Source organism: Lepisma saccharinum, chromosome 3 (assembly GCF_977018435.1).
Source record: "Lepisma saccharinum chromosome 3, izLepSacc3.1, whole genome shotgun sequence".
Classification (NCBI taxonomy): Eukaryota; Metazoa; Arthropoda; class Insecta; order Zygentoma; family Lepismatidae; genus Lepisma; species Lepisma saccharinum.
The window spans coordinates 109,590,617-109,603,827 of record NC_139231.1 but is presented as its reverse complement, the minus strand read 5'-3'; the positions used below and the strand labels follow the sequence as shown (position 1 = coordinate 109,603,827).

Here is a 13,211-nt window from a genome sequence, read left to right as displayed (position 1 = left end):
TTTATTCAGTTGTGTATCCGACGGTCATTTGTTTAGTCCCGCCAGGAACTTTCGGTGCCGCGTGACCCGAAAATGCCCGATGTCAGTCGAAGAGAATTCAACTGATCGCTTATACGTTCTTTCCCAGCCGCCAGGTGGGAATGCGATCAGTATAGTACGGAGACCTTTTACCCTCAATCAGGTGTTGTTTTACACCAATTGTGGAGGCAACTCGGGAGCATATCTTGTAGAGTGTAAACATTCATTGGATTTCTGATGATCCATGACCACCACAGACTCGTTCGGGTGGGTTCAAGAGTGGACGGAATATCTGCAGAAGGACTCTGCTACTTGGCCATAACTGCGCAGTGCTGCAATTATATGTAATCAAAAGTCAAAACTTCTCATATTTATATTTTATTTACTGAAGTCTCAAACCGGACGAGACTTTCGGAACTCGATCTCATTTCGATTTTCGATTGGTGGTCTTCATTCATAGGATGTGACGCCATGCAATTCCCATAAGCATACAGAATGCTTGATAGGATTTTACACATTAATCTGTGCATACCTATGCGTGTCTTTCTTTGGACGCTACACGAGCTTTCTTATGTTCACAAGAGATGGCAGTACATGCACTTATCTCTAAAAGCACACAAGATGCTTCGCTGATCGCGGCAACAGACCCATTATCCTCATAGTGGAACTAATGAAAATATGTTGGTCACGTGGTTTTCCCTAAGGAATTTCCCCTCTTTTTCCTTACACCGTGTTAATAATGCTTCCCCTGTTCCCCCTCAGCCACAACACATTCTTTTGTACCTGAAGGTCGCCGTCGCACACCTCATAGGCTCCGTTTATGTGTCGAGCGAGAGGGGCAACCTTTAAAAACCTTACATCCTTGAAGCGTTGAGTTGCACCAACACGGCTTGAACCAGTGAAGCGTAAAGATTACAAGAAAATAAAAGGAACGCTTTGGAATTGTGTTTTATTCTTTTGTCTTGCTCGGTGAGTTGCAAGGGCGCCAGTTTTTGTATCCGGAATTTAATCATTGGCTGCGCTGAAAAATTACACAGGTTGCATTTATGTTATCGCCGGAGAATGGTTAATTCCTGTACTACTTTTGACTTATTTACCAGAACTCAACAGGTATTGTACCCATTTGAGGAGTTCAAACAGGAATGCTGTCGATATGAGAACGAGACAAGAGTTGGTACTCTCTCCGCTTTGGTAAAATCTCGTTCTCATCTCGGATCTGTCACTTTCACAGGGTATGGAGGTTATTAAAGGTTCGACGCTACGAATCCTCTAAAAACGGACTAATTTAACTGGAAATAATTCAATGCACAGAAGACAACTTTGAGAGAGCAATGCGCATTCTGCCCCACCCCTTTAATTCCTCAATGGGGCTATAAATGTCTTCCGTTCTTCTGTGTCAATATTACATTGTATTTGTATTGTATTTTCGTTATTTAGCGTTGCATTTGCACCACTTTTGGCTAATCGTGAAGATGAGTGATGATATGAAATTGATTCAGACGCACACAAGAATACCTCTACCCAGGACGGAATTCGAACCCGGGACTCCAGGAATCGTAGCGCGCTGTGCCAGCCACCCCATCAGGTGTCTGCGTAAGTATTATACAGTTACTCACAATGTTGGTCGACAGAGTCGGAATTGCTAAAGAGCTTTTACATAAGGATCAGGAGTTTTCGGACAACGTGATCTTGCCCGATTAAACCAAAATAAACGTGCACGAATCGGATGGTGTGACCAGAGTGTGGAGGAAGGTAAACACGCAGGACAATGCTGCCAATACAACGCGTACGGTGAAACATGGAGGATCCATTATGATCTGGGCCTGCATGTCGACTAAAGGAGTTGGGAAAATGCAAGTCATTGATGGAATCATGGACAAACATGTCTATAATAATATCCTGAAGACTAACGTGAAAAAAGAAGTGCCCAGCAAATGGGGTTGCGACGTGTGTTCACGTTCCAGCAGGATAACGACAGCTAACATACTGCTCAACTCAACATGGACTGGTTGATTTTGAATGTACCAAAGCAGTTGAAAACACAAGTTCAGATCCGAATCCGATTGAGCATTTATGGACATTTTTGAAGAAACGTGTCCATAAACATGAGTGCAAGTAAAAAGAAGATCTGAAAACGGCTTTAGAGTGGGGGGTGGGGTGGGGGAATCAGCCCAGACATCTGCAAGACCTTGGTCGCTTATATGCACAGGAGATGCGAAGCAGTTATTAAGGCCAAGGTTTATGCATCTGGCTATTAAACTGTCCCATTTTGTAACATTTTTTTTGTGTGTTTCTCTGTTTTCATTGCAACTGTACGAACAGAAATGTGACGCTTGCTTACACTAAAATATATGTTTTTCGTTATTAATAAAATTTGTGGGTGAACAAGTAGTTGTAAATAAATCACCGTATGTGTTATAATTACATGTAGGGAGAATACCTAATATACTAAGCTTATTATAATTTTTGCTTTCTGTTTTCCTTCTCACAATTCATCTGTACGAACAACATTGTGAGTAACTGTATGTGCAACCAAGAATGTATTTCACAAGTGCACAAAGTAAACAGGTAGTCACGTAACAAATAAATATACCATAACTGGAAAAGAGTAAACTCTGTGCTTCCCCATGAAAGTATTGGCGGTCTATTAAATTAATATTGTCGACAGTTTACAAAGAAATAATTTTAAAATTTTCTTTCTCGTTTCGCTCATGATACAACTATTTTTGTATGAGTGACATCTGAAAACAATTATTGTATACTAATTGTTCATAAAAATTATATACAGGGTACCGAGTGACGGCTAAAAGTATGTGCAGAGGCTTTGAAACCTGGAGGCGATCAAAATCGGGCAATGCCATTTCGGCGTTTCGGTGAGGGTACATAAGCATTATAGCTGCATTATAAAACATATAAATGCTCTCAGTATTCATTAATAATCACAGTCATAAAATAATAATTTGTCTTTGAGTTCTGTTAGATTTAAGCACATTCTTCGTTTTTGTAATGTTGTTCTGTCATTAAGAGATTAACGAGTCTTTCTGTATCGTAATAATTCTACTAATTATACAGCTTATTGTAAATTGATTAATTTTGTTATACACATTTTGTATGAATGCAAATTAACTAAGCTTCCCCGTTCAGAGGTATTGTTACGTTAAAATAATCGAGAAGGATCTCGCCGGGGTCTCATTTGCAGGTATTTGACATTTGATTTAATTTGTTTTATGTAATTTTTGGCTTCTTGTGTCCGAGGATTCTATGAGACAGGCATCGTGAACCTCGTGAAGCGCCGAACAGGGGAGGAGACTTATGTTGAGATGTAGTGTATGAAGTATCCTTTCACGTGAGTCCGTTTGTATTAGTCTAATAAATACCTACTAGAATTTACAGGCTTTGTATTAACACACCTTAACCATAACACGCACTGCTGATTAAGGTCGAGAAATATAGTACGCTGCTTTTGAGTGTAAGACGTATAGTGTCTCTTACAATGTTCTTGACCGTTCCTTCTGGTGGACTGACCGTTCGTTCCTTCTGTATCTTTGCAGGGGCCGGAGGAATGGGCGGCTAGGCCGTGTAAGGCCGTCAGCTGAGTTTGAAGCGCTGTGCTGCGTGGGGGACGGAATGCCTGTGACGACCCGCTATTCGGCCGCGCTGGAGCAACCGTACTGTGAGTCGGGCCCAGCCAGCCCCATGGAGAGACGCAACAGCAACTCCACCGACAGCCTCGACGACCGCAGCAACAGCAGCAGCGGTTCGCACTCGAGACAGGTAAGGGCAACTCAACAAGTTCTGTTGTTCTGTCCAATTAACCCTGTAGGGAGCACAGCTTGCGATGCACTACCGTATAACCGAAAGTGTACACTTTTTAAGGCTGTTTGGTTGGCCTGTGCGATAGCCAGGTCTCAATACTTTTATTCTCAATGCGGCTAAGCGAAACAATCAGCTCAGGATGTAGATCAGACAAGGCGCAGTGCGACATCTTTCCGTTATGTGTGACAATTTACAAAACAACTACAAAGTTGGTAATATAGTGTCCGTAATGCAGTGAGAGAAACACACAAGGCGCATGCGCAGAACTCGGTAACCATCAGATCGTCAGTGTCTCACACCGTGCCGTGTGCGATTGCTGCTACGGTGTCTTTCTTCCTATGTCATAGAATATTCTTGTTAACCTATTTACAATTCATTATTGACCTTCTTTGCTCCATTATGTTTCCCTCTCTTATCCTTCTTGATTTTTTACTCTTTCTCTCTTTATTTTCCTTTTAGTTCTCTCTTATTCACTCGCTCTTGCTTTTTGTCCCTTTCGCCCGTTTTCTTTCCCTCTCTCTTATCATTATTAAGCCGCTGTGGCAAGGCGCCCGACTCCAAGGCGAGAAACTTGGGTTCGATTCCTATGGTGGATGATTTCACCTTGGATTTTATCCTGGAACGTCTCTGGGTTCATCCCGTCTCTAATGGTGGCTGGGTAAACACGGCCAGAGCATGGTGCTGATTACATCTCCACAAATGGCACCCCTCCCCCCGCAAGCAGGAGCACCGTTACTCATTGGGACGTTAGCTTTCGTAACAGATTCGAATTCTTGGCCGAATTGAAACCCAATTCGTGAACGGCGCAGAAAGCAAGAACAATGCCAGCATATTTTGCGTCGGACACCGACTCCACTAGTCAACAAATGAGGATTCTGCAGACTCTTTTTGTAGACATTGCCAATTGTCTGCAAAGGAACCACCCAAAAAGCGTGAAAAATTGGAAGTGGACACAATGGCAAGAGAAACAAAGCCGCATCTTGAAACCATGTTCTTTGAGGAACTGTTGCGGATGTCGCAAGGCACACCTCGTCTTAGAAAGTGGTAGTAGCATGAGTCTGTGCAGCCTTTCACTCGCCCTAATTGCTTAACTGCAGGCCTCGAATGTGGAGCTGGCAATGTTGTCTCAAGACCCATGCTGCACACGGGTCGCCAGCATTTAGGTCAAGAGCTTGTTTCTGGGGTGGAATTTATGACAGATATCTGGAATCGAACTATTGACTGTTCTCCATCCACTGAAAGGACGAAGTTATTGTAAACGAAACCACGTGACTTCTGAGAAATAGTGGCTTCTTATGTGTTAGTTCTTGTGTTATCCCCCCCCCCCGCCCCACATGACGTTGCTGTGCAGCTCATAATAGAAGGAAGGACCCACAACTTCAACGTACGTAGCTACGTTGAATGATGTGTCTTTACTATATGCAGGAGCAGAAAAATACAGGGCGCCCACTCGCCATGCCGCCTGAATTTTCAAATTTAGTTCTAAATATGTATTTTTTTAAAAATCGAGTTCGCTTATGGAAATTTCCATTACTTTATTTTTTAAATAACGAATATATTTATAGTATGTGTTTTTTTTATCTAAGTGTGTCTTCTGTATCATGTATCGTTTAATCAGAATAATAAACATGCCATTGTAAATGTATGCACTGTTGCTAGCCGAATTTTAAATTCTGTAGCAGTACAGCAGAGTCGGTCATACAGGGTGTCCGCGCTAGAGATATACAAAAATAAACACACATGTTTCAGCATCTGTAAAGTTTTATTAACTTTCTTGTCCCGTTTTGTACGAAGTAACTCGGAAACTTTTTTTTGTGTGTGTACGCTGGTACACCTCAATGTGGGCACCGTTGTAACTCGACAGGTACCCAAACGATACTGAAGCTCGTGGCATGTGTCGACCAGCATTTGAGACGTTATTAGCACAACGATACGTTGTCTTAAATCACCCAAATCGTGAACTTTCCTCTTGTACTCAATATATTTTAATAGAGACCCACGCAAAAAGTCTAATGGTGTTAAATCTGGGGATCTCGGTGGCCAGGCAGTTTCCGCGCATGCGTAACTCAACAGCACGATTGGTCGTACACCCAACGGCGAAAGAAACAGTAGGCGAATTGTCCACCACCATTTTCATTCGGTCTGAATTACACAATGTGATGACAATTAATTGAAATAATGAGGTCAATATTCAGAGAGAACAATGCGTGCTTCGAACCAACGTAGTTTCGTTCCTTAAAACAACACAGGATGTAGAATAGAAAAGTAATGAAAATAGTGTTGGACAATTTGCTTACCATTATGTTAGCCGTTGACTGTACAAGTTGTAACGGTCGGATTGACCATTACTGGTTTTGGTATATTGTAATAATTAATTGCTGGCCAGCTACGAGGTGTAGGGTTAAATAATATGTTGCCATGAGTGTATTTTTATGTTATTATTGCATGTAAGTGTATATTATTGGATTGTGCTTTGCTGGATGTTAGATTCCCCTGTTTTTTACCTCCCCGGTTGGGGGAGCTAGCAGTCTTTCAAAAGACCGTTGTAGTGGAATTTTCCAACGCTACGGGGTCCACGTCCACGGACGTTTACCCCGGCTATAAAAAAGGCCAGTGGGCTTTAGCAAAAAAACAGTGTTTCCCCATTGATCGACGAAAGAGGAACGTCTCCTCAAGTTTAGTCCACTTATGGTGGCTAAACTGGATATAATAATGTAGCATCTGGTTATGCCAGCCCCTGTTGCTGTCCCAAGTCCCCTTTTAGAAAAAGCTTTGATTATGTGGATATTTCCGTATTTGATTAATTGATGCCCAAAAGAAAGAGAGAAGGCGTAAGGAAACGCATTTGTAACGGAATATCATTTAAGCTGAGGATAGGCCCACCGAGATAGTTTTGCTAACTCGGTGGTAAGGGAAGTGCCGATGGTTATGCCATAGGTGCGCAAATATATTGATTTAGAGATTTGGTAATTTGGTCTATGCAAGACACTCATGGAAACGCTCTGTAAAATATGTATATATATAACTACGTATAATAAACCAATATATCCTACGAGAATGTAATAATTTCAAGAACTACGGTACTGTCCATTTAACAACCTGTATATTCACTTGCTGTATATGCGTAAACGAACCAGGGACATACAAATATAAATTGTTATGTGAAACCCCCCCTTTTTGTAATTCCGGCACAAATATAATCTGCTCGCTTGGCACCCAGGGTGAGGTGAAAGGAGAGATTGAGGGATGAAAGTAGGAAGTAATCCAGAGGGCCGGATAGAAACGAGGGATAGGGGGGCCGACCACTTTCACATATGGGGGCTCTATTGTCCAGGATATATCTTGTTGTATAAATTGTCGTCAGGTCTATAGGTTTGAAAGATAGACGGACTGACGGACGGATAGATTTTTTAATTTTTACAACGAAGATCGTACAGAAGTGAATGTTATTACGTAGTGGAAAAAGTAAAGTAGAAAAAATGGCAGTACAAATTGATAGAGATTTGCTTGGACAGCTATTGGGTAATCAGGATATAAGCGATAAATCTCAGGAGGAAATTATTAGGGAATTAAATAATCTTGCTTTATCTCGCACTGAACAGCAGAGTGCTAAGGAAGAGGAGAAAAAGGTTCAGAAAATTCTCGATAAGTCAAATTTACCGATTCCAGTCTTCACGGGGAGCGATGACAAGATTTCGCCGCATGATTATTTGCAGGAGTTGCGGAATTATAAAGATGTCATGGGCATTTCGGAGAAGTCATTGTTTGACAAGATTCTTCCGTTTTCGCTAAGGAGGGCTGCAGGGGATTGGTTTAGATTTTCACGCCCGTTTGATGATTTCAAGAGCTTTGAAAATTCTTTTTTAGAAGAATATTATTCTGTAGATTATAAGAATGAGATCGAACGTTTGATTCTGAATCGCTTCCAAATGAGCGAAGAATCTCTGGTTTTGTTTATTCGTCGAATGAGGAAACTGTTTTCTATGAGGCAAAAAGAGACAGACGAATGTGAAGTAATAGAACATATTCTATCTCATGCACACCCTAGTTTCCGAAGGCATTTGTATGGAATGCAATTTCAGACTTTGAAGGAATTGGAATCTGAAGCAGCCATTGTTCAGAGAAGGTTGTATTCAGAAAGGCTTTATTATTCACCGCTCGCCGGTGAGACGGAATTATCTTTTTCTGAAGTTTGCAACACTGAAGAGGACACCTCGCGAAGAACAGGGGTAAAACATATGGCTTTGTCCGCGAGGACAAGCGAGGGAGGAACCGAGAGTGACCAGCTACCCTTATGCTCTCTCAATCCAGGTTTAGGAAAAAGGATCAAGGGCTGTGAAACAACCGTTTTACCAAGAAGGGGCATTGGCGGTGACGCGACCGTAGGGCACAAGAGACCCTCTTTTGATGCAACTTTTGGACAAGCGGGGGCCAATAAAAATTCTGCAAAGTTAATTTGTTGGGGCTGCCGTTGTGAGGGCCATAAACTTCAAGAATGTCAACAGACCAATAAAAGGAGACAACCCCCTAAAAAGGGAGGTCAGCTGCGTCCCCAAATAAACATTCTGTCACCCGCCGGGAGGAAACGCAGAAACAAAGGCCGTTTTTTGAATGGAGAAGGCTGTTTTCAGCAAGACCTCGAACCTCTCATTCAATGTAACATTAACAACAAACGCTTTGTATTATTTGCAGATACGGGAGCTTCAGCTTCTACGCTAAGTTTGGAAACAGCCAAGTTATTAGAGAGGGATGGGAATAAATTCATGAAGACGAGAAAATGGAACATTTCACTAGCTGTGGGCAGCGTTACATCAGTTGGCGAGATGTATGCTACTGTTTCTATTAATAACATGAAATTTAAGCATAAATTTATCATCCTTGAGAATTGTTTCCGTGACATAATCGTTGGAAGGGATTTTTTGAAGCAGAGTGGGATAATTTTGCACATTGAGCAGAACGGATGGTCGTTCAAGGATAGCGACGTGATTTACACGTTCTCGAAGCGTGCATGTAAACGAGAATTCGCTGTTACAGTTATGCAGAGAAATAACGTGGTACAGGAAAGGAATAACTCGTCAGATCCCTCGAGCCTGGATGGATGCAACACACATGCACAAGAGAATAGCGGGAAGTCTACGAATGAGGATACGGGCCAATTAGTGGATTCCCAAGGACTCGAAGTTCAGAAGACTGCAAACGCTGGTGCATTATGCTCTCTGAAAATCTCGAAAGAGGTGAAGAGAAAACGGAGGAAGGGAATAAAAAGGGAATGCAAATTTCCTCGAAAAAATTCCATTTCTACGGACAGGAAGAACCATTCATTATCATTGTTGCCTTTTGCTTTAGAGGACAATGAAAATGATGAATTACTGGTTTCTGAGAGGCTACAAAAAACTTCATCGCTTGTTTCAGAGCAAATGAGAGACAGTTTGTTATCTCATATAATGAAACAACTGAAGGGAAAGCATTTCTCTGGAAGTAGGAAGTATAAGGAGAAAGTTGCTAAGTTGGCCAATCAGTCGTTTTTGGATGAGGAGGGAGTTTTGTGCAGGAGGATAGACTGCAAGCAAGAATCTAAGGGAACAGCCAAGATATGGGTCCCGTTGAGTTTGAAATCTCAAATATTGACGTCGCATCACGATTCTGAATTTGCAGGACACAATGGGAAGCGGAAAACTTTGTCGAAAGTCAGGGAGAAATATTCGTGGCTTGGAATGACACGAGATATCGCTCGCTACGTCAGAAGTTGCGTTCCCTGTACTGTTTCCAGCGAAATGAAGAAAGAAGTGAGACCGAAATATAAGAAAACGAGCCCAGCCTTACTTCAGGTGTTCCAGGATGAAGAGAACGAGATCAAACGTAAGCCATGTAAATTTCGCATCGGAGACAAGGTGTGGCTGAAAGAGCACACTATATCTGGCAGATTGCGTGGCGTTAATGGTGAACTTGAAACAGAAAACTCAGGTCCATGTTTAATGTCTGGAAGGATTAAAGAAGATACTTTCAGGGCAAAGAATGGGAAGGATTGTCCGATTGTGGAAGGTGAACCAGGCCAGTTGTCCAGCCATAAACCACCAGCTTTTGCTGCGAGGTGGAGGGACAGAAAACAGCCAAGGGGAGCCACGCGACAACTCCTAATGAGGGTTAGGAAGACTACCGTCGGGCCGCCTAGCCAGCAATCCCAGCTGTCATAATAGCCGACCGCGGATCTTCTTTTATTTCTGATTTTTTTATTTAGTTATCATTTGTATATAACTTACTCCCATTTTCTTCATTTTCACAACACTGTTTATTTATTTGCGTGTCTCCAAGTTGTAAACAGAAAGACACATTGCGAATTTAGGTTCGAGAGTCGAACCAAGGACTCGGTTGAGAGTCAAACCAGGGACTCAGTTGGGAGTCAAACCAGGAACTCAGTCGGGAGTCAAACCAGGGACTCAGTCGGGAGTCAAACCAGGGACTCAGTCGGGAGTCAAACCAGGGACTCGGTCAGGAGTCGAAGCCAAGGACTCGGTCAGGAGTCGAACCAGGAACCAGAGAAAACCAACTTCAAGGAAGATGATGCCAGGAAGACAGCGAGAGAGGATACTTCAGTGGCGGACTTCACAAGGAAGAGGAAACTTGGTGAATCTGTGAACATTGTGGACAATGTGATAAAGTGAATGAACTAGTGACTATTTCATTTTTTCAGATACTCTGAGAACAGTTGAATACTTTAGTGGGTATTATGTAATTGTGTTGGATGATTTTGTAAATATGGTAATCTTGTTTTGAGTGTATTGTTTTTTCTTGTTCCTCTTGAAGGGGGGAACTATGTAACGGTCGGATTGACCATTACTGGTTTTGGTATATTGTAATAATTAATTGCTGGCCAGCTACGAGGTGTAGGGTTAAATAATATGTTGCCATGAGTGTATTTTTATGTTATTATTGCATGTAAGTGTATATTATTGGATTGTGCTTTGCTGGATGTTAGATTCCCCTGTTTTTTACCTCCCCGGTTGGGGGAGCTAGCAGTCTTTCAAAAGACCGTTGTAGTGGAATTTTCCAACGCTACGGGGTCCACGTCCACGGACGTTTACCCCGGCTATAAAAAAGGCCAGTGGGCTTTAGCAAAAAAACAGTGTTTCCCCATTGATCGGCGAAAGAGGAACGTCTCCTCAAGTTTAGTCCACTTATGGTGGCTAAACTGGATATAATAATGTAGCATCTGGTTATGCCAGCCCCTGTTGCTGTCCCAAGTCCCCTTTTAGAAAAAGCTTTGATTATGTGGATATTTCCGTATTTGATTAATTGATGCCCAAAAGAAAGAGAGAAGGCGTAAGGAAACGCATTTGTAACGGAATATCATTTAAGCTGAGGATAGGCCCACCGAGATAGTTTTGCTAACTCGGTGGTAAGGGAAGTGCCGATGGTTATGCCATAGGTGCGCAAATATATTGATTTAGAGATTTGGTAATTTGGTCTATGCAAGACACTCATGGAAACGCTCTGTAAAATATGTATATATATAACTACGTATAATAAACCAATATATCCTACGAGAATGTAATAATTTCAAGAACTACGGTACTGTCCATTTAACAACCTGTATATTCACTTGCTGTATATGCGTAAACGAACCAGGGACATACAAATATAAATTGTTATGTGAAACCCCCCCTTTTTGTAATTCCGGCACAAATATAATCTGCTCGCTTGGCACCCAGGGTGAGGTGAAAGGAGAGATTGAGGGATGAAAGTAGGAAGTAATCCAGAGGGCCGGATAGAAACGAGGGATAGGGGGGCCGACCACTTTCACAAAGTGGACTACTGAAATCTGGGGTCGATGATGTATCTACTAAGCTTGACTACGAGACAATATAAGGAGTTGTTTTCGCATTATAAACAGTTATTTTTGTACACATCTAACCCTGACACCATGTATGTATTGCATATTACGTATTTATGCTGTTTCCGATAAAGTCTTATTTAGGAGGCCACTCCGGTGCAAGAATTAATTACTTTTAATCCAATCTTCTATTCATGAATTAAATGTTTTAAGATCATATTTCGAAATGTGTAGCTTTATCTCGGTTGGATCCATGGCTTTCATAGCCCGTTATACAATGTTGTTAGCCCTGAGCCTTCACGTATAGAAATCCCTAGGTGGATAATTCTAGATAAACACCTTGTTTAAATAATCTGACAATACGTACCCACTCCCTCGTTTCCTCAATCACCACATTAGGAAGACGCGTCCACAGTTCACTTTTGAAATAAAGGAACGTGATCAGAAATTATATTCTGTTTTTTTTTTCCTCCCAGACCACCGTTCGGAAACTGCGAAGTAGAGAAGGAGCAAGTTTTTTTTTTCCTTTCATCTCTGGACATATTGCCAGGCGGTTCATGGCGTCAGAACAGTGGATTTCATGGCAGCCACGTGGTCAGTGAATGGTCGTGTGTTGGCGGACGGGAAACCACGATGACAACTTCTTGCAACGGCCTTGGACAAGGAAGCTGCTGCTCCGCGGAAAGGGGGAAAGGGGGCGGAACCTCTGGAATGCATGAATTTACAATTCTATTTAGGAATTCCAAACTTCAACGGGTACGACGTGCTCGCGTTGATATGGTTTACAGTTGTTCCATCAACGAGATGCGTTGTTTAGTAGTGAAGCCTATCTTTCCAGGAGCGTTTCGAGAATATCCAAAGGCCAACTAATATTTTTTAAAGTTGAACTTCAAGAATTGAAAGGTTAGATTGCGTAGTCATTTGTGTTAGAACCAATTTGTAAGATCGCACAAGATTGGTCATATTCTGTTTGGCCAATAACAACAATTTTGGGTTGTCGAACCCCGATGTTGCCAGGGAAGGTTCATGATTCTAGTACCGGCTTGGGCATGAGTGCTCCTGTCGTCTACACAAGCCAAAAGTGGCGACGCCAAACACCAAAAGCCAGTGTTGTACCGAAGTAACTTTGGTCTCGTTAATTTCATCCAATCATCATTGATCCTAGTGGTCACGTTGGGTTTACAGGGGCGGGACAGCGAAATAAAATAATGAGAGAAATAGGTTTAAGGAAGTGGTTTAGTTTTTAAATTTCTGCCAATAAAATAATAACACGTGGCGTAACAACCCGTGAGGCCCAGTGCCTACCTACCGACTGCCGGCCTCACTCCAACCAGTAACGGTGTGACGTGTGGTCAACACGCCGAACCACCGGTCGTTCTTGTAGGTTTTCTATAACCGGATTACGCTACTCATTCGTAGCTCCCCGATTTCCTCGCGATGGTGGGTGGCCATCGGTCCCATACCCTGTACGAAATCTTAAGACAAAATCTGTTACGGTTCCCCCAGGAGACTCGAACCTGCGCGCGTCTCGTAGAATTTTGGCAGC

The 13,211-nt window shown here is 42.3% G+C and overlaps 1 protein-coding gene across 7 annotated transcripts in view; it reads left to right on the top strand.

Annotated features, from left to right (window-relative positions):
• smash (smallish) overlaps nucleotides 1-13,211 on the top strand; it is a 357,582-nt gene that overhangs the window by 288,189 nt on the left and 56,182 nt on the right. For 5 of the 7 annotated variants that reach the window (XM_083119143.1, XM_083119145.1, XM_083119150.1 and 2 more), the window contains one exon: nucleotides 3,570-3,792. The exons of the other annotated variants lie outside the window; for them this stretch is intronic. In XM_083119143.1, coding sequence (XP_082975269.1) covers nucleotides 3,646-3,792 — 147 coding nt within the window. In that variant the 5' untranslated portion in view covers nucleotides 3,570-3,645. The remainder of the gene's footprint in view (nucleotides 1-3,569; nucleotides 3,793-13,211) is intronic. 7 annotated transcript variants of the gene reach the window in all.